This window comes from Microcaecilia unicolor, chromosome 6, assembly GCF_901765095.1.
Source record: "Microcaecilia unicolor chromosome 6, aMicUni1.1, whole genome shotgun sequence".
Taxonomy (NCBI): Eukaryota; Metazoa; Chordata; class Amphibia; order Gymnophiona; family Siphonopidae; genus Microcaecilia; species Microcaecilia unicolor.
The window spans coordinates 307,347,141-307,372,720 of NC_044036.1; the positions used below are offsets into that span (position 1 = coordinate 307,347,141).

General features: G+C 43.9%; 1 protein-coding gene across 1 annotated transcript in view; it reads right to left on the bottom strand.

Moving 5' to 3' along the window:
* The window catches only part of NTN1 (netrin 1), a 334,581-nt gene that overhangs the window by 79,697 nt on the left and 229,304 nt on the right, over nt 1-25,580 (bottom strand). Inside the window, exon 3 of the mRNA XM_030208106.1 lies at nt 15,411-15,599. Coding sequence (XP_030063966.1) covers nt 15,411-15,599 — 189 coding nt within the window. The remainder of the gene's footprint in view (nt 1-15,410; nt 15,600-25,580) is intronic.

Consider the following 25,580-nt stretch of genomic DNA (forward strand, 5'->3'; position numbering starts at 1 on the left):
GCTGCTCAATTCCATTCTCAACTCAAGACAGTGTTGCCAGTCCAGGGAACAGCTGATATTTCTAGCTGAATTACTTAATTCAGTAACTGAATTCAGCTTTTCAACTACACTGTAGTATATTTGACTGCCCCTATCGGACCGACCATTCACTTGTCTATTAGATTGTAAGCTCTTTGAGCAGGGACTGTCTCTCTTTGTTAAATTGTACAGCGCTGCGTAACCCTAGTAGCGCTCTAGAAATGTTAAGTAGTAGTAGTAGTAGTAGTAGTATGGAGATTATTTACATAAACTCACTCTTTCTGGGGACAATTCTATAACAGATGCTAACCTTTACACACCCATGTACAGGACAGGTGTTAGACATGCTGGAGCCCAGGGCAGAAATTAAGGAGGGAGCCCCCAATCTCCTTTCCTCCCTGCCCCCCTCCCTTGATTTCCCCACTCATCATTACTACCACACATAAAACAACCTTAAATGACTTCTTCGTACACAAAACACAGACAGAGCTTCACCAAATACAGAACAAAGGATCTCAGATTAGAAATATGAACATCAAAACTGAACTGGGAACCCCAAAAAGTTAAACTTGGCAAGTAGTGCAACACTGGAGAAATAAAAAATAGAAATGCACTTCATTTTGAACACAATCAGTGGCATAACCACGAAGGGGGGGGGGGGGGGTGGAGAGGACTTAGACCCCCCCCCCACACAAATGAACATCTCCTTTGCTGTGGCCGGTGGGGCTCTCCAAGCCTCACCAGCTGATGACCACCTACTTCCCCTCCTCAGGTCCAGTGACCAGAACTGTCCATTTTTCAGCACGCCTGCAAAAAAGGCCTTTGTTTTTTTTGCCGAAAATGGAAGTGGGGCAAAATAAAAATCAGCACGCGACCATTTTGGGCCTGAGACCTTACCGCCACCCATGAACACAGCGGTAAGGTGTCACGCGTGGCGGTAATCATCAGCTAAAAGATCTGCCCGCACATTTCTTAATCTACACTTCCCCAGCTGCAAAGGATTAAAATACAGACTAGCACATGCTACCAGCTTCTCCTACATAAGCACGCAGCTGTGGAATGCACTACCAATAAATTGGAAAACAATCAGTGAAATCACTGACTTTCGTAAATCTCTAAAAACCTATCTCTTCAACAAGGCCTACCATGAGAATTCATAGCCTAACTATAACACTACACCACCCACACTTACTCTGAATGACGCCTTCTATAACTGTCTGCTTAGTTCTTCTCTGGTATCCTTGTTATCTTTGCAATACCAACTGTATCTTTTACCCTTGAATGGCGATGCCATAACAGGTCTATGTAAGCCACATTGAGCCTGCAAATAGGTGGGAAAATGTGGGATACAAGTGCAATAAATAAATAAATAAGTAAGTATACGTACACTGCCGATTCCCACCCAGTTAGTGCCACGCGGTAGAAAATAGAGATTATTTTCTGCTGCGCGTTTTGGACGTGCCGGGCGGGAGTTCTAATTTGACGTGCATTGTATGTGCATAGGCGCCTATGCATCTTAGTAAAAGGGCCCCTATGCTACCTGCAAGTTGGTGATAGAGCCTTACTCATTATTGCAGTCAGAAGAAAGAGGCAGGGTCTCACAAGAGACAAAATGGTGATACAAGAGTAAGCCCAAGATAAACAAATACAACTTATTAAAAGTCAAATACAAGACATAAAACTCAATATGGCCATGTTTCAGCTCATGCAGATCTTGCTTCAAGCTGTTTCAATAGGAACTAACCACAGCATTTGAGAGCCACTTGGTCCGGAATGCTCTATGCAGTGAAATTTGGTCTACAAATGTATTTATTTATAAAATGTATACCCTGCCTAAAACTATGCTGTTTACACAAAAACATATATAAAACATTGTGCAATCATTTAATTACCACCTGTTTGAAGAGATTCACCCAAGGCAGTGTAAAGCAAAATTAAGCTGGACCAAGGCAACAGATAATTACAGCAGTAAAAATATTCAAATCATAGTACACATTATGACATAGAGGGGCATAATTGAACGAAAACGCCTATCTCCATGGGCGTTTATCTCCAAGAACGGGTCCGTGAAGGGGCGGACCGAACCGTATTTTCGGAAAAAATAGACGCCCATGTTTTATTCAACAATGTGTGAGCTGGGCGTTTTTGTTTTCAGCGATAACGGAAAATGAAAGCGCCCAGCTCAAAAACGAATAAATCCAAGGCATTTGTTCTTGGGAGGGGCCAGGATTCCTAGTGCACTGGTCCCCCTCACATGCCAGGACACCAACCGGGCACCCTAGGGGGCACTTTTACAAAAACAAAAAAAAAGGTAAAAGAGCTCCCAGGTGCATAGCACCCTTCCCTTGTGTGTTGAGCCCCCCAAATCCCCCTCAAAACCCACTGCCCACAAGTCTACACCATTACTATAGCCATGAGGGGTGAAGGGGGGCACCTACATGTGGGTACAGTGGGTTTGGGGGGGTTGGATGACTAATAAGCATTAAGCAGCACAATTGTAACAGGTAGGGGGGATGGGCCTGGGTCCACCTGCCTGAAGTCCACTGCACCCCCTAACAACTCCTCCAGTGACCTGCATACTGCTGTCAGGGAGCTGGGTATGACATTTGAGGGTGAAAATAAAAAGTTGAGAAACTTCATTTTTTGTGGTGGGAGGGGGTTAGTGACCACTGGGGGAGTCAGGGGAGGTCATCCCCGATTCCCTCCAGTGGTCATCTGGTCATTTAGGGCACTTTTTGGGGCCTTATTCGTGAAAAAACAGGGTCCAGGAAAAGTGTCCTAAATTCTAGCTAAAAAACGCATACTTTTTTCCCATTATCGGTGAAATGCGCCCATCTCTGTTCGGCAGATAACCACGCCCCAGTTCCGCCTTCGCCACACCTCTGACACGCCCCCATCAACTTTGTCCGCATCCACGACGGATTGCAGTTGACAACGTCCAAAAATCGGCTTTCGATTATACCGCTTTATTCGTTTTTGTGAGATAAACGTCCATCTCCCGATTTAGGTCGGAACTTGGGCGTTTTTCTCATTCGATTATAAGCAGGATAGTATGTTATTCACATCAACACAATACACATTAAAACATCTTAATAACCAGATTATTGTCAGAATCTTGAAAAAGTGTTTCCTGATTTGAGTCACTTACATTATATGTGATCAACCTGGAATGGAAGAGCCAGGGGCGTAGCCAGACAGCAGATTTTGGGTGGGCCTAGGCAAGAAGTGGGTGGGCACCAAATGTTCTCTCCCCCACCCCCACACCAAAAAAATATCTCAGCTGATGGGAAAATGCTTCTCTCCAGTCTCTACCTTGGTAGTCTCCAGCAGGCATGCGCTGAAAACTGAGCATGCGAAGGTGCCAGTTTTGTGGAGAGCAGCATTTTCATTAGCATGTGCTACTGTTGGATGGGCCTGAGCCCTAAGTGGGTGGGCCCCGGGCCCCGGCCCACCCAGGCCCACCTGTGGCTACACCACTGGGAAGAGCATTTAGCTGGCTGTTTTTAATGAGACAATATCACTGTCATTTTATATACTCCTGAAGCTGGTGTATGCCAAAACATGACCAAAGTCGCATTGCATGCCATTTATTTAACTTTCCTTGGTCTTACTCACATACTGACAATCATTCATTAATGCAGATACCTTTATGCTGTCTTGAATGTTGTTTTTGTTTGACAATTAATTTTTCAAACTGAAATATTAACTCTTAATCCCAATCGTTATCCCTCTTACACAAAATTGTGTATCACAAAGCAGTCAAGGCAGGGACCTGGAATTTTGACATTAAACAAATATTGTCCTTGAGGAGCTCCATTAAGCTTTACTTTTTATTTAAAACAGTAACACAGTAGTATTCTCTGTATTTTCAAAAAGTCTCCAAACCCTTATTAAAAAAAAAAATCCTTCTTTGAGAATAACTGAAACCTTGGCCATTCACAATAGCAATGAAGGCTCTGGGTGAAACATTCCAGGGCAGTGTCAAAGCCATTTAACTGTTAATAATGAATTAGTTATCAGCTGCTCCAATGGCTTTTTCAGATGTTTTCTGGATTAATCAGACAGGAACTTGGATAACTTGTAATGGTCACATTGTAGGAAAGCCTAGCTGATTGCAGCTTATTTACTTACAGAAATTCATAGTCTTCCGAACCAGAAAAAATGCCTTCTCATGGTGGATTGCAACAGGCATAATATAAAACAATGCAAAATCACGTATTCAAACCAATAGACAAGTCTATCTCACTGAAAAATTCTTCACATCTCAAAAGCTTCCTGACACAGATGCTTTTTGAAAAGAGAACTAATCCCTATGCATAAACCGGAGCAGCAAGGCTCCAAAAAAGACTGGACTGTACAAAGGGAACTTAAAATAATTTAAAAAATGTACTGCAAAAAATTAGGGAAATGAGCGGGGAGGATTCAGTATGGGCTGCTTAAACTGTCGAGCAACTTCTCAGTAAGGAAACACCATACAATATGGCTCACTTTAATGCTCCATACAGATCACCGCCTTGGACACCGGAATGTGGAGTCCCTCAAGGATCCCCACTTTCACCTACAATCTTCAACCTTATGATGATACCACTAGCCAAACTCTTGGCCAATCAAAACCTTAACCCCTACATATATGCCGATGACGTCACAATCCACATCCCGTTTAAGAAGGAATTAAACGAAATAACCAACGAGATCAACCAGAGCTTTCAGATCATGCACTCATGGGCGGACTCATTCCGGCTAAAGCTCAACGCTGAAAAAACCCAATGCCTAGTTCTCACCTCTCAATTCAATGCAAACAATTACTCCACTATAACCACACCTTACTGCACACTTCCTATATCAGAAAACCTGAAAATTCTTGGAGTCACCATTGATCGAAACCTCACACTCGATACCCACGTGAAGAACACAACGAAAAAAATGTTTCAATCGATGTGGAAACTCAAAAGAATTAAACCTTTTTTCCCAAGAAACGTCTTTCGCACCCTAGTACATTCACTAGTTATAAGCCACCTGGACTACTGCAATGCCCTGTACGCAGGATGTAAAGAACAGACCATTAAAAAACTCCAAACAACCCAAAACACGGCAGCCAGACTCATCTTTGGAAAACCTAAATATGAAAGTGCGAAGCCCCTAAGAGAGAAACTACATTGGCTCTCGCTCAAGGAATGAATTGAGTTCAAGATCTGCACAACCGTGCACAAAATCATTCACGCAGACGCCCCACTCTATATGCTAAACCTAGTGGATCTACCGCCCAGAAACGCCAAAAGATCAGCCCACAAATTCCTTAATCTGAATTTCCCCAGCTGCAAAGGAGTGAAATACAAACAGGCTTATGCTACGACCTTTGCATACAAAAGCACACAGTTCTGGAATGCGCTACCCAAAACCCTGAAAACCATGAACAATCTAACCAGCTTCCGCAAAGCTCTGAAAACACACCTCTTTAACAAAGCCTACAAAAGTCACCCTCAATGATATAATTCATTCCCAAATCACCTGAACACACCTAAAACACTTTGCACACAATTCATTCCCCAAATCACCCGAACACACCTAAAATACTTTGCACACAACCTACCCAACATCCGCCCATCTACTACCTCTTTTACATCAGCTTATGATCAACTGTTTTTAAATCGTATATTGATTTTATCATAACCTTTTACATCAGCTTATGATCAACTGTATTTAAACATGTATTGATTTTAACATAACCTCACTCTGTAAGCCACATTAAGCCTGCAAAAAGATGGGATAATGTGGGGTAGAAATGCAATAAATAAATAAATAAATAAATGTATATATGTGGAGTTGTGAAATATGTTCACATTCTTGCAAACCAATGCGGAAGAGGTTCGTAGCATTGGAGCAGGTGTAACTGTGTGGGAGATTTCAGGAAGGCAATGTTGTATGGGGGGTTGTCTTTATCAAGCAGATGGAACATGCACATCTCCACAGCCTGAGCACCTTCTTATAAAATTACTCCCGTGTTAATTGTTGTTTTTCAACCATATGATGATTTTAGTAAACAGAACATCTGGCCATTCACATAAGTATTGGTGAGTGAAATTCATAGGTCTCTGATTTTCCAGTGCTTTCACATAAATTAATATTCAATCAATTTTCAGTGTTCGGCCAAGTAACATTAGGCACAGGGTAAAACTCAAATGAAAAAATACAAGTCTATTATGGGATGAAGCAGATTTAATGAGGAAAAAGAATGTTCCTGTTAATTATCAAGGGTAAAAGGTATCTCGGATTTCTCTGTTGAACATCCACAAGCTATGCAAGCTCGATTTGGTGAATTTTACAAGATGCATAACAACCGCTACTGAAATTGGAGATCTTTGCAGAATCCAAGCTCTGGGGAGAAGTCCGTGGAAACTCAGAACCTGAGCACCTGGAAGTACTGTTCTAAACAGGATATTTGCCACCTGTGCTGGAGAGGTTAATAGCTTGGATAAAGCTGTATGTATCAGTCAAGTAGTTACCTTGTTAGCTGAGACTCAAGAATGTATGTGAGGTTGTTTTTTCCCATCTCTGTTTTGAGTGGTCAGAGTCTAAAGGTGAACCCAAAGAGTTACATAAAGCATTTTGTAAGGGGCCAGTGAAAGAGATTTATATAATTCGGAATGTCTTAGAAAGGTATTAAAATTTCACCAAAACACATTAAAAGGCCAAAGTTCTGATTGTAATGAAATGCCAAAAATAGTTCAGGAATCTTGTGCAACCATTATCTTCCCTTAGAATTTTCACTGTTCACGTCAGTTAGGTGCTTCCTGGTAGGTTCTATTAGCATATGGGGCACGCCAACTCATGAGAGGCTCCGATGTTATGAACAGGAATGCTACTTGCATCACTCAAAGAGGCTTGTAATCTCAGGGTAGCTCAGGTATCTGGTTTCTAAGTGTGTGATTTATATTAATTTGATAGCTGTGGGATTGGTGTGCAAGAATCAGCTTAGCAATGGCCCTATGTACTCTAGAGCAGGCAAACATGTCCGAGACCTCAGACTAGCCACAATTTCTGCTATTTATTTTATAAATCCTTTTGCCAATGGTCCTTATTGTCTTAATAGCAGAGGTCCAATGTTATAAATTAAACTAAACCCAGCACTGTAACCAACTCACAACATTTAGGGCCCTGTTTACAAAGTCACACTCTAAAAATTAGCGCACGCTAACCATGTAGATGTCCATAATATTCCTATGGGTGTCTATGTGGTTAGCATATGCTAATTTTTAGCACACTCTAAAAACGCTAGCGTGCCTTTGTAAACAGGGCCCTTAACCAAGTGAGACAATGTTCAACATTTTAAGACCTCAGTGTGACTCTTTTCACATAGAGGGGCATAATCGAACGTCGCCGGCAATCTATTTTGGCAGCAGCGCAACAGCTGGCCGGAACCGTATTTTCGAAAAAGACGGCCGTCCATCTTTTTTTCAATAATACGGTTTAGCTCGGCCAAATGCCAGAGTTCGCCGGGTTTGAGATTGCCGGTTTTGTTTTTCAGCGATAATGGAAAAAAATGCCGGCCATCTCAAACCCGGCAAAATCCAAGGCATGTGATCGTGGGAGGAGCTAGCATTTGTAGTGCACTGGTCCCCCTGACATGCCAGGACACCAACCGGGTACCCTAGGGGCACTTCTAAAAATTAAAAACATATATATAAATAACTCCCAGGTCCATAGCTCCCTTAGCTTGGGTGCTGAGCCCCCCAAATCCCCCCAAAACCCACTCCCCACAACTCTACACCATTACCATAGCCCTTATGGGCGAAGGGGGACACCTACATGTGGGTACAGTAGGTTTTGGGGGGGTTGGAGGGTTCCCATTTAACACCACGTGTAACAGGTAGGGAGGGGTGGACCTGGGTCTGCCTGCCTGAAGTGCACTGCACCCATTAAAAACTGCTCCAGGAACCTGCATACTGCTGTCAGGGAGCTGGGTATGACATTTGAGGCTGGCATATAGGCTGGCAAAAAAGTGTTTTATTTTTTTAGTGTGGGAGAGGCTTGGTGACCACTGGAGGAGTATGGGGAGGTCATCCCCCATTCCCTCTGGTGGTCATCTGGTCAATTGGGGCACCTTTTTGAGGCTTGGTCGTGAAAATTAAAGGACCAAGTAAACCCGGTGAATTACTTGTTAACGCCATTTTTTTTCCATTATCCGCAAAAGCCGGCCATCTGGTAGCCACGCCCATGCCCACCCATGTCCCGCCTTCGCTTCACCGCTGACGCCTCGGCTATCTCCCACGGTCTGAATATCAGGACCATAGGTGTCTTTGGTGCCTAAGCATCCTTCACACATAGAATATCTCTCTGTATAAAAGGCAACCCCAACATTCTGAAGCCTCCACGGAAGTTGAGGCGCCCGAGATATCCGGTGTGCCCTGGAGTGTCTGCACCGCCCTCGCGTCAAAACGTCATGACGTCGAGGGCGGAGCTATGACACTCGACGAGGGCCGAAACAGAAACGCCACAGCGAACAAGGCAAGTAGCTCGGAGGGACGAAGGGAGGGGGCCCCTTGCTAGCGCCCGTTTCATTGCGCTCAGAAACGGGCATTTTTTCCTAGTGTGGCTATAAAATTGCTTCCCAGAAGGACAATTTTCAAAGGATTTTTATCTGAGTACACTATTTGTCTGGCTAGCATGGGAGGCTAAAAATTGCCCTCCTTCTCTGAGGGTAGAAGCACCTGTGATGTTCTGTTGGCGACAGCGCATGGTTTAACCTGCAGAGGAGAAAAGTCTGGTGTTTTCATCCACAAGATGAACTCTCCGATAAGATTCTTTATCACTGTAGATTTTCAAGAACTATCCTCCAATCCACTCCTAATCCTCAGGTCTCCTCTTCTCCTATGAAGGGTGGGATGGTGAGCTAGTTCCCCATTCCAGCTAACCTCTGAAGCAAGTACAGCAGCTTGATCAGCTCTGGTACTTCTCCCACTTCTCTCTCCAAGAGTACTAGCTAGATTAGCCCCAGACCCTGTTCACTTGCTTAATGATGCAATGTCCAGGGAAGCAGGAGCCAAAGACAAAGGACTTCAAACTGAGCTAGGTATTTATACCAGCACAGTTTTCCTCCAAGAGATATTTCCTCCTACCCAGGGCCGGTCCTAGGGTCTCTGGCGCCCCCCTGCAGACTATCAGTTGGCGCCCCCTCCATCTCCTTTCTCTCTTCTCCCACCCTGCCCCTGTCCAGTGATTCTCCTTCGCCCCCATCCCCCTCCCATTTATGGTCACCTGCCCGCCCTCTTCTCCCCAAAACATCCCCCTTTTTCTTCTTGCCACCCTGCGTGGTTTAAGTCTTTTTTAATTTACCTCTGTCCCAGCGGCCACGTTATTTCAAAGCCCTGCCCGTCTCTAGCCTTCCCTCCCTTCGTGAGTTTGTTCCCGCAGAGTCCCGCCCTCGAGGAAATGACGTCAGAAGGCGGGACTCTGCGGGAACGAACTCAGAAAGGGAGGGAAGGCTAGAGACGGGCAGGGCTTTGAAATGACGCGGCCGCTGGGACGGAGGTAAATAAAAGATTTAACCCCAAAGGGCGGCGCGGTATGGTGGTGCAGCGCCACCCTTGAAGGCAGGCGCCCCTCTGCGGTGCTTACCCCGCTTATCAGGTTTGACCGACCCTGCTCCTACCACTGTCAGTCACTGGTTAGGAGAGCCATACCCACCGGTTCCAGAAGGTCTCTGTGATCCTTAAGGGAGCAGAACCCTATGGATCTCTACATATATAAGACAAATTGAGTTAAGACCAAAAACCCAATCAAGTAATAATCAAACAGAAGTTCTGTTTGATTATTACTTGATTGGGTTTTTGGTCTTAAATCAATTTGTCTTATATATGTAGAGATCCATAGGGTTCTGCTCCCTTAAGGATCCATTTGTTTCTTAATGCTGCAACAGAAGTGCCCGAATTGCCCAATGTCACCTCAAAATAGAAAGTTTGAGCCTTTACTTAAATTTCACTGCAAAGAGGAAGGGGGAGTGAATTCCACAATGATGGAGATAAACAGAAAAGGAACCCGGGCGTCTTGTGGAATCAAGTGGAGACTGAGATAGCCAAAAGATGGGCATTTAGCAAGTGAAGAACATGAGAAGGTATGTGAGGGATGAGCATGGAAAGCAGGCCAGTATAAACGGCTATAGGACAAGATCGGAAGCTTATACTGAATCCTATATGAAAGAGGAAGATAGTGTTTGTCCATTAGTAAAGGTGTAGCGTGATCATGTTTCTGAGCATGACAGAGAAGTTTCACTGAATTATTCTGGATATTTTATAGCTGTTTGATGTTTAGGCCCTACGATCACTGTACGCTGGATTACAATAATCCAATCAAGAAATAGATTAAAGAATAGATTAAAGTATGTAAGGCTGCAGTGCAATGAATGCATCTAAGTGGAACAAAAGCTGACTTTACAGCAGATGAAATATAGGGGCCAAAGGAAAGTTGACTATGTACAGTACAGGGTAAGATCTTAATAGATTCTGCAAGCAAGATTGGATTACCTAATAATAAAGGAGAACTTCCTGGTTTAGAAGGATAAAGTAGTGCAGTTGCGGTGTTAGTTCACTTTAAAGGTAATAAATAGAAAGGCTTAGAAGGGTGACCAGTGACCCACATTGCCACTGATTTTCCAAGATTCACTTTTAGTTATGTACTTCAAGTCAATGAGACTCTGCATCTATACATAATGATATGGGAGACAGATCTGAGATCAGGGGATTGGAGTAGACAACCAACTAGATGCCATCAGCATTGTAAAGCTCACTTACCCTACTAGTATTCATTGTAACATTGGTCATTTAACCCTCCATTACCTCAACTACAAGTGAGAAGGGCAGTTCTATAAGATATACCTATGGTATGATGTCAACATAGGCGCTGACTCCGTGCGTGCGGTGAGTGCTCGAGCACCCCCAATATTTGATCCGCCAGACGTTCCCAGCCAGCCCGACCTGCCCGCCTTCAATAGTCCTCCGCCCTCGCCTTTCTGCGTGCTGCCCAGAATTTAAAACTCATCTTACCTCGGGGTCCCGGCGGCAGCAGTGAAAGGCGAGCAGGTTCGGTGCTTCAGCCTTCCCTTCTCTCTCAGCTCTGGTCCCACCCTCATTTCCTGTTTCCACAAGGGCGGGACCAGAGCTGAGAGAGAAGGGAAGGCTGAAGCGCCGAGCCTGCTCACCTTTCACTGCTGCCGCCGGGACCCGAGGTAAGATGAGTTTTAAATTCTGGGCGGCACACAGGAAGGCGAGGGCAGAGGACTGTTGTGGGAGAAGAGGTCGGGCTGGGGTTGGGACTGGCACTCGAGTCGGAGGAGAGGGGGAGCCTGGAACTCAGAGAAGAGGGAGGGAGCCTGGAACTCAGAGGAAAGGGGGGCTGGAACTTGGAGGAAAGGGAGGGGGCCTGGAACTTGGGGGGGAGGAGGGGGACGGGGGATGCACCACTTGTAAAAAAAAAATAAATTTTCAGCACCCCGAATCATTTTGAAAAGTTGGCTCCTATGGATGTCAATGTCATGACCACTGAATACCAGCAGCCGATTTTCCAGCATGTAACTGGCCAGGTGCCAATCCTGGCTGGTGAAATGCCGCTGAATGTCAGGGGGATAGTATTCTATAAGTTGTATGCATCGCTTCACAATATGCCCATTATATGCCCATGCTTCACCCAAGGCAACGCCCCCTTGCAGTTGTACACTATTCAAAGCAATTTAATTGGTCAGAAATGGTTCCTGGTTGGTTAAATCATCTGTTCAGGGATAACTGCTATTTTCAGCAGCACTTACTTGGTTAGTACCACTGAAAATAACCGGTTAGTGCCAACCTGAAAACAAGCTATTTTGGGGGAGTTCCGGGGGCAGAGTCGGTACTTGGCCAGTTAAGTACTTAACCAGCCAGGATATCTGCATAAATAAGACCACATAAAAGTCAGTCCTATCTTTATGCGGTAAACCACAGCCGGTTAAGTGATGAATATTGCATTTAACCGGCTATGGATATTCAAGGGCAGTGCCTGTTTGAATTTCTGGGTTTAAGTCTGGTGGGGGGGGGGGGGGGGGGGGGGGGGGGGTCAGCAAAACGCTGATCGCCGCCAGCTGAATAATGGCCCTATGTCAATTAGGCGCATTGTTCATAGGATAGCACCACGCGCTTAACTGCCAATCATTGGCCCCAATTACATGCATAAGTGCCGGCATTCTATCGATTTTGTGCACTTTTGGCACCATTATTTCGGTGCCGGTATATAGAATGAGTGGAAAAACTGTAATTCCTTGTAAAACAGTTGAGAAAGCTATTACTTACTCTACAGCCTAACATGAAATTCTTTCACATTTCACTTAAAATTTCATATAAGGGAAAACAAACGTCAGAAAGGTAAAACCATTAGCACCCGCTTCAATGAACTAAAATCCTCCTTCTTTAGCTGTGGTTTGAAGCTGTTTGTCCTTGGATTAAATGTTCTCCTGTGGTTTAACAAAAAATTGTTTTTTTTTTGAGGGGGGTGTTTGTTTCTTAAGGTTCGGGATCTCAACATGCCCTATCTGTGTGGAGAGATATATATCTCTGTTATTTGTAAGAGAAATGCCCTTTATCCCCCTCCCCACAGGCTAACCTTTTTGAATGCAGCCCACTGTTTGCTGGTATGCACACCTGTGAGATGGGTGAGGGGTAGGGGTGGGGGTGGGGAATAGGTGGGGGAAGGGAGAGGGAAGTTAGAAGCTTATTTTTTTGTTGTTGTTTTGTTAATCAATGAGTCCCTTTTGCTGATCTGACTGAACCTAGCAATCTGTTCACACCTTTATCCTTCTTTGTCTGAATTTTCCTTTCCAGATTTATGTTTGTTTTTGCTTGAATCTCTCACAACACAAACACACTTCTAAATCAGGTCCTAAAAGATTGAGATGACAAGGGATGGAGGGAGAGGGATGCAGGCAGGATGCAGACAGAAGAGAAAGGCTAGAGGTGAAGACACTGAAAAGAAAGGAAAAGAGGCAAAAGGAATAAAAGGAAGAGAAAGTAGAGGGAAGGGGGAGGGGAACAATTTATCTGGGAAGCTGGTCACCTGAAGCCAGCAAGGTAGTGCAACTATGCATGCAAATGAAAATTACTTATGGAATATTTATTCACTATGGTGTCCTTTTATTAAGCTGCAGTAAGAACTAATACGTGGTTACCACAGTTTAAAAGGGCTTAATGAGGAGCGGGCTGAGAGATCCCATGGTAAGTTTCAAATGTACACGTACTACACACACGCTAAAAAATATTTTTTAAAATTTCTGGCCAGGGGTTGTTCTGGGGGTGGAAAGTAGATGCTTCTGCGTTAATCAGTTTACACATCGGCACTGCCGTGTGCTGATTAGCACATGATTAGCGTATGAAGGCGGCGTAAGGGCTCACGCACTAATTTTTGTTAATGGCAACATTAGCACATGTCACAAAAAACAGTGAATATAGTGAAACTTGAATATCACAAAAACACTAATATATTTTTTTGGTGTAAAAAAAAAAGGAGGAAAAGACTTCATCACACTGGAGCCTGCCATTCTCGGGTTACCATGACCTGTGGAAACAAACATCCATTACCGCTCTCAGTTGAAAAAGTTCAGACTTGGGTTCAGGGAACATTGTCTGGGGAAAGGCATTCACTGCCCCCCCCCCCCCCAACACACCCCCTTGTGCTGTATCTCTCATAGGAATAAATGAAATGAAGGACTTTACAGCCCAATATTCAACACTCCTGGCCCTTGGTTAAATAGCACTTAACCGGCTACCTGCAAATATTCCGTGGGAGATAGCCGGTTATCTCCCACTGAAAATTCGTGGTCACTGTTTAGCGGATAACCAGCTATATTGCTTGAAATAGCCGGCTATCTGTGAATATGCAGCGCATCACCAGCTAAGGGCCCTGTTTACTAAGGCATGTTAGCGTTTTTAATGTGCCTACAATTAGTACACACGCTAACCGTGTAGGCACCTATAGGGATATTGTAGGCATGCACACGGTTAACGTGTGTTAAAAACGCTAATGCGCTTATAAAGTAGCTTAGTAAACAGGGCCCTATGTTTGGTAGCTAAATTGGGGCGCGAAAAGAACAGGCCTATCTTTGGCCAATTTAAACTTAACCGGCCAGCGTTCAACGTTGACTTGGCCGGTTAAGTTTAAACCAGTCAAAAATAAAGTCGACATTCAACGCCGGTCATTGAAAATGGCCCGGCATTGGATATTTAGGGCTCTGCGGTTTGAATATCGGCCCCTTAGTTTCCACGGTTACAAACTAAACTTCCTTCGCAAGCATTACGTTTAATAAAATGTGTTGAAAAATAAAAAGTTTGTGGTCAAGTCGCGGTTTTTCTGAGCTCCGTTTCAGTGCTGCTGGCCTTGTTGTGCTACTAAAGCTTAAAAGAAAAGGTGGCATTGCCAACATATTATAAATGCAGTTATGGAAAAGCTAGCTTTATTGTGACCAAGAGAAACAAATGGTTTTAAAACAAACAAATGAAAAATCCACTCAGAGGTCAACATTCAAAGTGATTTAACAGGGCAGGAGAGGCTCCTGCCCGGTTTAATTTCACTGGTTGGCCCTTAACCAGAAAGTTCCACTGAATATTTGCTCCCATAGCTAGTGCTGGGCAGTCCAGGGCCACAGTTGGAGTGGAACCAGGACTTATGTGAAAGCCAGTGAAAGTGCCAGTGGGTATTTGGACCATATTAAAAAGTGGCCCTAACTGCACCTTGCTATCTATGTAGCTGCAACATGGAATATCATCTGCATCCGGATAGCTTTCGCACACTGCCAAAGATCTCAGTATGGATGCCTGGATAGGGTTTGTCACTGAATATCAGGAGGAGGGATGAGTGGCCTAATGGTTAGTGCAACAGGCTTTGATCCTGGCAACCTGGGTTCAGTTCCCACTGGAGCTCCTTGTGACCACAGGCAAGTCACTTAACCCTCCATTGCCCCAGGTACCAAAAAACTTAGATTGTGAGCCCTCTACAGACATACTGCATACTTCTAGTAGCGCTATAGAAATGATTAGTAGTAGTACTAATTTTACCAACAGCAATGTGTTTAAAGAAGTGCTGACTTCTGCCAGCTGAATATAGACCAATCAGACTGTACTAATCATTTCTATAGCACTACTAGACATACACAGCACTGTACACATTATATGCAGGTACTTTCTCTGACCCTAGAGGGCTCACAATCTAAGTTTTTGTACCTGGGGCAATGGAGGATTAAGTAACTTGTCCAAGGTCACAAGGAGCTGCAGTGGGAATTGAACCTATGTTGCCAGAATCAAAGCCTGTTGCACTAACCATTAGGCCACACCTCCCTATAGGTGTGCCCCTCTAAACTGTATGGGGTCCTTCTTACATACCTTTACATGCCTTCCTGTGAGTGATCTGCTTGGTCATGTCCCGGTAATATCCCTCTTTGCAGTAATGGCAGTGTCGACCAGCTGTGTTGTGCCGACAGTTGAGGCATACTCCTCCGCTCTTACGCCCCGACAGCTTGTACAGTTCCATGTTGAAGCGGCACCTTCGGGCATGAAGGTTACAGTTGCATGCTGGAGAAAAAGAAGAACCAAGATGTTAGTGGCACAGTGTTGAAAATAGCAGATGCTCATAACCTGCTACAATGCTAAAGTACTGGAACCAAGAGCAGGAAAAATGAGTAAACAACCCAGATACTGTACATGTTAGGAATTACTGAGTGCCATTTGAGTATCAAAAAGAGAACATAAGAACATAAGTATTGCCATACTGGCACAGACCGATGGTCCATCAAGCCCAGCATCCTGTTTCCAACAGTGGCCAACCCAGGTTACAAGTACCTGGCAAGATCCCAAAACAGTGCAATATATCTTATGCTGCTTATTCTTCCTGTGGTCTGAACATCGGCCCCCTTTGTGGGTTTTTCTTTCTCATGCAAAACAACAAAAAAGCAATTCTCTGCCATTACTTATTGTGTAAGCTAAATTGTCCACGCAGCATCTAAAAATATACAGATCAATACTGAAACCTCTATTCTATAATCAAGGTGTCTATATTTATGTGTCCCTTGCATGTGTAAACTTATACTGCCTGATATTTAAAACCATTTAACCAGCCAGGAATAGCACTTAGCCAGCTATCTGGCAACATTCAGCGGGAGGTAGTGGGCTAATTCCTGCTGAATATCACCAGTTAGTGCCTAGCGTAGATATTCAACGCATTGCCTGCTAAGTTTGGCAGCTACATTTGACTGCCAAAATAGCAGCTATATCTTTGGCACATTTAAACAGCTGGTTAGTGCTGAATATTGGCTTGGCCATTTAAATTTAAACTGGCCAAAATACACCTGGCTATTCAATATCAGCCACCGGAAATGGCCCAGCATTGATTATCCAGGCTCAGCACCGAATGTGGGAGGCAACCCAGCTACTTTTCAAGGTCTGAATCTTGGGTCTATAGAATATTATACACGTTGCATGGACGTGCCAGCAGGAACTATTCTATAATGCCACACATAAGTGTCACAGCACATAAATGCAAGGAGAGTCGATACATGGGTGGTACATGGGTACAGTTCCTAGTTACACATGTACCTTACATGTTACTGTAAATCACATAAGAACATAAGAATTGCAATACTGGGTCAGATCAATGGTTCATCCAGCCCAGTATCCTGATTCCAGCAGTGGACAATCCAGGTCACAAGTACCTGACAGAAACCCATATAGTAGCAACATTCCATGCTATAAATCTCAGGGCAAACAGTGGCTTCCTCATGTCTATCTTAATAACAGGCTGTGGACTTTTTCTCCAGGAACGTGTACAAACCTTTTTTTTAAACCCAGGTAGGCTAACTTCTTGTTCTGCTATGGATTTACAACCTGTCTCACTGACACAGACTACTCAAAAATTACTGTGGATTCTTTTGGATTAATATTAGGTTAATGAGACCTTTATTAGAGGTTCTAAAATCTACAATGATTAAGATATTTATTTATTACATTTGTATATACAATGATTACATCATCTAACTAAAAGAAAGCTATTATTATTATTAGCATTTGTATAGCGCTACCAGACGCACACAAGACAGATATAAACATATTACACATACAACATCACTGGTCAGGAATTTCAGGCCCTTATCTCATCAGCCGGGAGGCCCGTTGCAGCCAAAGCCCGAAGTCGCCTTATGACCAGGAACAAGTCTTTTCTGCACGATGCGTCCACCCACAGATGAGCCTCAAAGCTGTGCTGCAACAAGCCCCCCTTTCTATTAAGCTAAATCTTATTTTCAGAGCCAAGGAAAATTATAGAATGCTTGAGAATAGGTAAACAAGCCATACTGTGGGAATGTGGTCACATGTTTCCAAGTCCAGGTGGCCAGTCTGAACTTTGAAACAAGCGCCATCCTCCTCTTCACATACCAAATTAATTAGAGCTGTGTCTTATCTTCTGCATTCCAACTTATTTTCACACAATGAAAGCTAAACAATCATTTTTAAACAGAATTACTTCTAATCAACAATAATCAACAAGTGCACTTGTTAGTCAAGGCAGATAGAGTTGAAAAGCAATCTCTAAAATCCTTTTTATTACACTGCTGTCAACATAGCCTCCGGCAGTGAGTTCCAGAGCTACCCTGATGTCACACTATGCTAGGTTTAAAAAAGGTTTGGACAAATTCCTGGAGGAAAAATCCATAGTCTGCTATTGAGACAGACATGGGAAGCAACTGCTAGCCCTGGGATTTGTACTATGGAGTGTTGACATGATTTGGGTTTCTGCCAGGTACTTGTGACCTGGCTTGGCCACTGTTTGGAAAACAGGATACTGGGCTTGATGGACCATTGGTCTGACCCAGTATGGCTACTCTTATGTTCTTATGTAGGATATTCTATAATGGAGCCTGAACACCCAGGTGCTGTTATACAATCGGCTCCTACTGTGCATTCTTGAGGCACTTAAATGGAGGCACCTAGTTGTACAACTGTCCCCTAGGGGGGATTCTATAAACAGCACTAAGTGCTATTTTGTACAGGGCACATGTAGTGCTCAATCCTGTGTCTGACTTTCCTGTGTCTGACTTACGTCTGGTGAAACCTGGTATAAATGAATTGTACTTCCTTTCTAATTCTATTGAGTAATATGTAAACTGCTGTCTACTGCTGAAGAGTGATATAGTAAGACAATAGATAAACAAACAAACATATATTTTATTCTGTAATCAGCACTTAGCATCCCTGGTACTTAAAAGATATTCACTCCTGACAAAGGCATGGCCAAAACACTGCCATGTAACAGTCTCCTTTATTAAGATTTGGAATTTGGTGCATGGTTGTTCTTTTTCTGATTCTCCCAGATGTAGTTCTACAGTCTTTGTCAATCATGGCCATGAAATTCACGCTACAGTAACACACACCGCTGCTGTCTCAAGGTCTGCAGACCTCCTGGTATGCAACTCTACTATGTAGTAATGTCAAGAATGTCCAGGTGAGCAGAGAAAGTTCTGATGAAAAAATCTGAATGTTTATTTATTGATTTGTTTGCAGCTTAAGCTGAGTTATATTCAGGTACAGTAGATATAGAAAGAGAAATAAAAAGGAGCATATGAAAAAAAGGATAAACCCAAACAAGCTGTTTTCAGATGGTTCAGAGCATTTCAAACCATTTCAAATGGTTCAGATAACAGTACCTTTTTTTCTTTACTACACTACAAACAATGCCAGGAAAATTCTTCGTATTAGGGATATATTTGCAACCAATGGCACATTTCCACTTGGATTTTTATCTTGATTTACCGTCAAGCATTACTTAGTTTTCTCATATTTTGTTAGCAGGGAAATCACCATGGAAAAGCCCCGGACAGGCAATGCTGCAGATTTCTTCCTGGTTCCCATTGCACTGATCACACCTGCCCAGTCATTTGGCGGCTGTACAAAAGATTTTCAATTTCTTTCCAGAAATGCTGTATTTTGTCACATGGAGGGTAATTCTATAATGTATGCATTAATGGTTACATGCCGATTTTATGGCTAACTCTTTAGAATAGTGTATTTTACAGGTAGGTGTACACATAGGAGGAGTCTGGGAAGAGCGTGGTTGGGAGACAAACATACACGTATAATTTATAGATTACTGTAAGTTACACATAGATCTCCTTGTGGTAATGCGTGAACCGAGTTGGGCAGGAGGCCCTCATAAACGTACAGCCAGACCAAGGGGAAGTGAAACAAAACTCTTTTATTAAACCACTAGTAAAAAAAGCCCGTTTCCAAAACAAATGAAACGGGCGCTAGCATGTGTTTTTTTTTTTGTTTTCTTTTTCTGTTTGATATTAAGGGATATATTTTTTTTTTAAAAAGGAAAAGAGTTTTTTTTTAAAGTTGTAAAGTCTGTATGAGTGTTTGTGGTTTTGAGGGGGGGTTGTGGGGGTCTATGGGTGTATGCTATTTTTTTGGGGGGAGGGGTGTTTGTGGGGTAGGGTAGCGTTGTTCTGTATGAGTGTTTGTGGTTTTGAGGGGGGTTGTGGGTGTCTGTGGGTGTGTGTGCCATTTTGTGGGGGGGTGTTTGTAGGGGGGTGTTTGTGGGGTAGGGTTGTTCTGTATGAGTGTTTGTGTTTTTTGGGGGGGGATTATGGGATTCTGTGGGTGTTTGTAAGAGAGAGATGTAGGTTTTTACTGTTTCAGTTTTTGTATTAAGGGGGTTGGGGGAGGGAGTGTGTGTGTATGAGTGTGAAAAAAGCAAGATGTTGTCTGTCCATGGCAGTGTGTGGCATTTTGGGTGGTGGGCAGTTTGGTTGTATGTATGTGTGTTAGTGAGTGATGCTGATTGTCCATATTAGATGTGGGGTTTTTTTGTGGCTGGTAGGGGGTGATTCTCTGCGTGTGAGTGTGATACAGTAATCTTAATTCAGCAGGGCACTCTGATGTGGTATTTGTAGGCACTTGTATTTTTGTTGAAACCAGAGGGATCCGTTGCAGGCAGGCAGTAGGAGTAGATATGGGTTTTTTTCGAGTGTGGAATGTGGGTGGTGTTCTGTAGGGGGGGACGGGGCTGAGGGCGCATGTGTCTGGAGGTCTCCTTGTAGGCACTGATTTCAGCTGGGCACTCAGGTGGGCTGTGATCCGTATTTTTTGGGGGGGGTTGGGCGCCGGAGGTTTCCGTTTGGGTGGTTTTTTTTGGGGGGGGGGGTTGGTTTGGTTTTAGTGTGGAATGTGGGTGTCTTTCTGTAGGGGGGGCGGGGCTGAGGGCGCATGTGTTTGGAAGTCTCTGTTGTAGGCACTGAACGCCGGCTTGGAGACTCACCGCATGAACAGCTTGCAGAGTAAGGTCTGCGATGTAGTGGTTGTTTAGTGGCGTTCTTCGTCCGCGCTTTCCTCGCGGTTGGTCCCCGTGCTGGTAGCTACCCCCTCCTCAGGAAGGGGCGGGACTCATGTGTGTTTGTTTTTTTTTTCCTGAACGCCGCTGCATTTTCTTTGCTGTCCCACTCCTGCTCCTCTGCAGCACCGGTCCCATTCAAAGGCTTGGTGGTTTCTAAGTCCATGTGAGTGTTTGGGAGGTGGAATCGTACTTTGTGTGCATCACCTGAGGCATAGCCAATCAGCAGTGTGTGGGCGGGGCAAACACTGATGTTCAAAAAGTGGTCTCTGCCGCCTCACTTTAGAACGTTGGGAAAGTGAGGCTTCATTAGAATGTTGGAGGTGCGTTTTATATAGAGAGATTACTGCAGCCTGTTACCCCACAGGTACAGTGAACAACAAGTATAGGTTCTTTTACTCCAGTCAACTATGCAGCCTTGTAAACTACTGGCTTTAATCCCACAGTAGGTACACATACACACCTTTCCTTGCCAGGTTTTGCCTCCCAACAGACTTCAACAGTATCCTTATGCAGTGCTTTTTTTGTAGGAAAAAAGGTATTGGTACTCATTATGGGTGGGGGGTCACCATCTATGGCTCCGCCCCCTATGGTAGCCACACCCACAGTAGCCACACCCCTTATGTCAGCCGTGGCGCATATAAGCAATATCATTAAAAATACTATACCAGTATAGGAGCAAAAAATAACTTGTGATTTTTTTTCATTATAAATCATTTCTGTAAGCTGTTACCTAGTGCAAAATAAGACAGCCGATGTAATTCTCAAATTGGACAACTTCCAAACAATAAAATGAAAATAAAATGATTTTTTTTCTACCTTTGTTGTCTGGTGACTGTTTTTCTGAACATGTTGGTCCCAGTATCTGATTCTGAGGCTCTTTATCTGATCCTTTAACTCCGTTTCCAGGGCTTCTTTTCCATTTATTTCTTTACTTGCCTCCTTCATTTCTTGACCTACATCTATAGGTAAAAGCTGGGTCCTCTGCGAACTTGACTGGAGGAGGTACAGAGTGGATCCAGCTTTTGCCTATCATCCATGTGCAGATTTTCTCCTCTTTTCCCTTTCCCTCACCTTGTCAGTATGCATCTCCTTCCTCTCTCCATCACGTCCAGCATTTTTCCTCGCCCCCTCCATCCATGTCCAGCATTTCTCCTCTCTCCTCCCCTCCCATCCATGTTCATCTCACTTCTTCTGTCTTCCCTCCCCTCCATCCATGTCCAGCATTTCAACTCTCTTTCTTCCCCTCCATCCATGTCCAAAATTTCTCCTCTCTCCCCCTAAATCCATGTGCATCTCCTCCTCTATCTTCCCTCCCCTCCATCCATGTCCAGCATTTCTCCTCTCTCCCTTCCCCTCCAACCATGTGCATCTCTTTCTTTCCCTCCAACATTTCTCCTCTCTCCCCTCTATCCACATAATGCATGCTTTCTTCATACATGTGCTCTATATGACACAGTGCACATTCTTTCCCCATAGGTCATGCATGTGTGAACCTGTAAGCATGCATGAACAATGTCATATACCTTGCACTGCCCCAAATTCTATAAATGGTGCCTAAAGTGTCTTTATCAGCCTGATCAAGTTATATTTTGAGATATATTGCCACCAGGAAACTTGGACAGTACTGAAGCATTTTTTCTTCTTGATTTGTTCCGATATCTTTGACTGATTTTTATAAAGTAGTGTGCTTGTAGTATTAGTCCTCTTTAAAGGTAATGAAAGGAAATAAAGCAAAAGAAAGGAAAATAAGGTAATGCCTTTTTATTGGACTGCCTTAATACATTTTTGACAAGCTTTCAAAGGCAGAACCTTCTTCTTCAGGTCAGGAACGAACAAAAGATGACAATATCAAAATCTATACAAGTGAAACATGACAAGTCATCAGCTGACCTACAGTAGAGTCTTTGCCAGCCTTTTTATGTTGTTGCTTTACCAGCCACCCTCCTTGGTAACCAACATAAGAAAGACAGAGAGACATTTCTTTAGGATAACAAGTTTTATTGGAATTATTTAGCCGCATATTAGCCTGTTGGTGGAAACTTGTCATACCTGAGCTATGCATAAGTAGAATAACCACAGGTGACCTCCCGCCATGCCATATGGGAGGCAAGTACAGACAAATTAATCTTAAACTCTGCCACAGTGGCGTAGCCACAGGTGGGCCTGGGTGGGCCAGGGCCCACCCACTTAGGGCTCAGGCCCACCCAACAGTAGCACATGTTTAGCGGTAGCTGGTGGAGATCCCAATCTCTGTCAGCTGAAGACTTTCCCCTGATAGTAACAAAATTCTACTCTCCACAATACTGGCACCTGTGCATTCTCAGTTTTCAATGCATTTTCCTGCCAGCTGAGATATTTTTTTGGTGGTGGTGGTGGTGGTGGGGGAGAACATTTGGTGCCCACCCACTTCTTATCTAGGCCTACCCAAAATCTGTTGTCTGGCTACGCCCCTGCTCTGCCATACCAGCTGGAGCAAGGTACAGGCCTAGACCTCTAATCCTGCAGAGAAAGCATAGACCTAAGGTTGATCGCCGGGTGAATGTTAAGGTCTACTTCAAAGGACCTCCTTTGAAGTTGCCATTAGCTCAGGTACCCCCCTCCAAGCTGCGGCAGATCGAACCTTGCCACTAAGACGGGGAGGGTGGGAGAGGAAGCCGTTCACCTCCGAGGAGCAGGAAAAGACCCGCTCCACGGAGGATCACCCTTTTTAATTCCCCCTTGAGACTCCTCTCTGCCCGTTGTCAGGAGGGATCTGATAGGCAGATCTCTCCCGCCTCTGAGGGGTTAAAGCTCGCTTTCCGCCAGCGACCCCCAACCACCCAGCATTTCCAGCGCTTCCTCTGACACAGCATGGGTGCCTTCGGGCTTCTCTGGAAGCCCGCCCACGCTGCTCAACCCGGCATTAGGGGTGTCATTCACACCCTTGGTATGGGCGGGCTCAAGACAAACTAGTCACCCTTTAGCTTAACATCAGAGCATGAGACAGAAATTGGAGACAAAGTAAACAATCTTTACTTCATCCCAAATATGCATTTTTTATATATATTTTAAAAAGAACAGTTATATATATATTTTTTTTTTGAAAGAACAGTTTAAATTATAGTTTGCTGTCCAAAGGAGAACCAATGTAAGCAAAGTGAACTCAAATTTCTTTCTAGCTGCAAAAGACTAACCAGATCTCAGTGATAAAATCTCTGGAGATAAAGGCACTTGGGGTTTGCAACTCCCCAGCTGGATACAAAGAGGCCTTCTGTCACCAGAGGATTGATAGAGCTTAAGCAAATAAGCAGGAACCAGCTCTTCACACCTGCTTAATGTTTTCAATAGCAGGAGCTGGATCCTGGATGCACAGGACTCAGGGGCAGATGCATCAACCAAACATAAAAGTATCTAAAACGTAAAAGAACTTACCGAATTTGAAAAAACGAAGAATGCACTAAAAAAACACCTCACAAATGTTCGGTGCGGTATTCAAAAGTCGGATGCATGCAAGTCTCGCTACTCTGGTGCAATCCCCCGTAGCGGAGTAGGAAACGCATGCGCACAGATTCATTCGGAAAGCACACGGTATCGGCGTGGCTAATGTGTGCATGTGCACATGGGACTTCATAGGCGTGCGTCCACGGCGTGTAAGAATCGCGTCGCTGCATTGTTTGTTTTTGCGATCATAGGGCTATTGGCGAGTACTGCCTCCAGCTTGATTTTTTGTTGGTTTTTCTGCGTGCAATTTTCCATCGTGTGTGCCACGTTGTTTCATTCTTTTTGTTTTCATAAAAATTGTTTGTAGGTAAGTAAGATGCTCCCATGAGCAGCCATGACTTCTCCGACAAATGTGCACACGCGCGTAACCACGTGGATATGCACGCACTATATAGACGTGGTTATGACAGGACCTCCCATCAGGAGGATTCACGTTTTTCAAGAAGCTTTATTTAAAAAAATCAAACAGCGCTGTGATTGGCTCAGAGACTTCCAGGTCTCTAAGCTGAGTGAAGCAGGGCCAAAAAGGAAGTTTTTATTGTTTGGGTGTGAATAATGGCCAAAATGGAAGGCTATTTTTGTGATGCACGGTTTCAACTGCACTCTCCGATATCAGCTGATTGAAAAACGTGCGTATATGACATACGTTTTTGACAATTTTTCGATCTAGCGCAGCCCCAACAAGAAGTACAACCTCTCGTTAAATTTTCCGGCGATTTCCACCGTTAAGGTAATTGGAAAAGGTTAGTGCATCTCATTACAATAGGGTTTCTGCACAATTTGCTCACCTGCATTCCGTTTTCGTTAGCTGCTACTGCTGTCGGAAAATGGCCTTTAGTGCATGCCACGGTTAAAAACTTGTTCGTTAAAGGCTTGTTAAAGGGTCATTAAAGGCACGTTTAGTTTAGTGCATCTGGCCCTCAGAGGCCCAGATGCTCAAAACCTAATGCCAACACTAGACTGATTATCGCCTGAACTGCGTACATGTTAATGTGCACAGCATGCACAAAACTCTTCAGCGGGTGTGCTAATCTGTGCGCTGAAGATCAGCCCAAATTATATTGAAATGCTTTGGAATGGATTCAACTCAAGGTGAAAATTGATCCTTATATAATTATTAAAAGTGACCACTAGGGATGGACACAAAGAAAATTTTCATTTTCGTTTTGTTTTTGTTTTAAACGAGTGTCATTCAAATACACACTATGGACTCAATTCTATAAATGGCATCCAAATTTGGGCACCAAAAAAAAATCTGTGTGCGCTAAGCGCTATTCTATAAATGGCGCTCCAAGTTGGGCGCTGTTTATAGTCTAGCGTTTAGTGCTGGGATCCACGCCGAATTTTGGGTGTGAGGATTTCCATCAACTGAACCCCAGTGTAAATCCTCACATCAGAGGAGGAGTGACCTAGTGGTTAGAGCACTAGTCTTGCACTAATCCCACTGCTACTCCTTGTGATCTTGGGAAGTCACTTAACCCTCTATTGCCTCAGGTACAAACTTAGATTATGAGCCCTCCTGGGACAGAGAAATATCCAGAGTACCTGAATGTAACTCACCTTGAGCTACTACTGAAAAAGGTGTGGACTGTGAGCAAAATCTAAATAAATAAATTACACACAGATCCCCCAAATCCTATAATACTGAATGCAAATCCTAGAAATACCCCAACCCACCCATACCCCTCCCA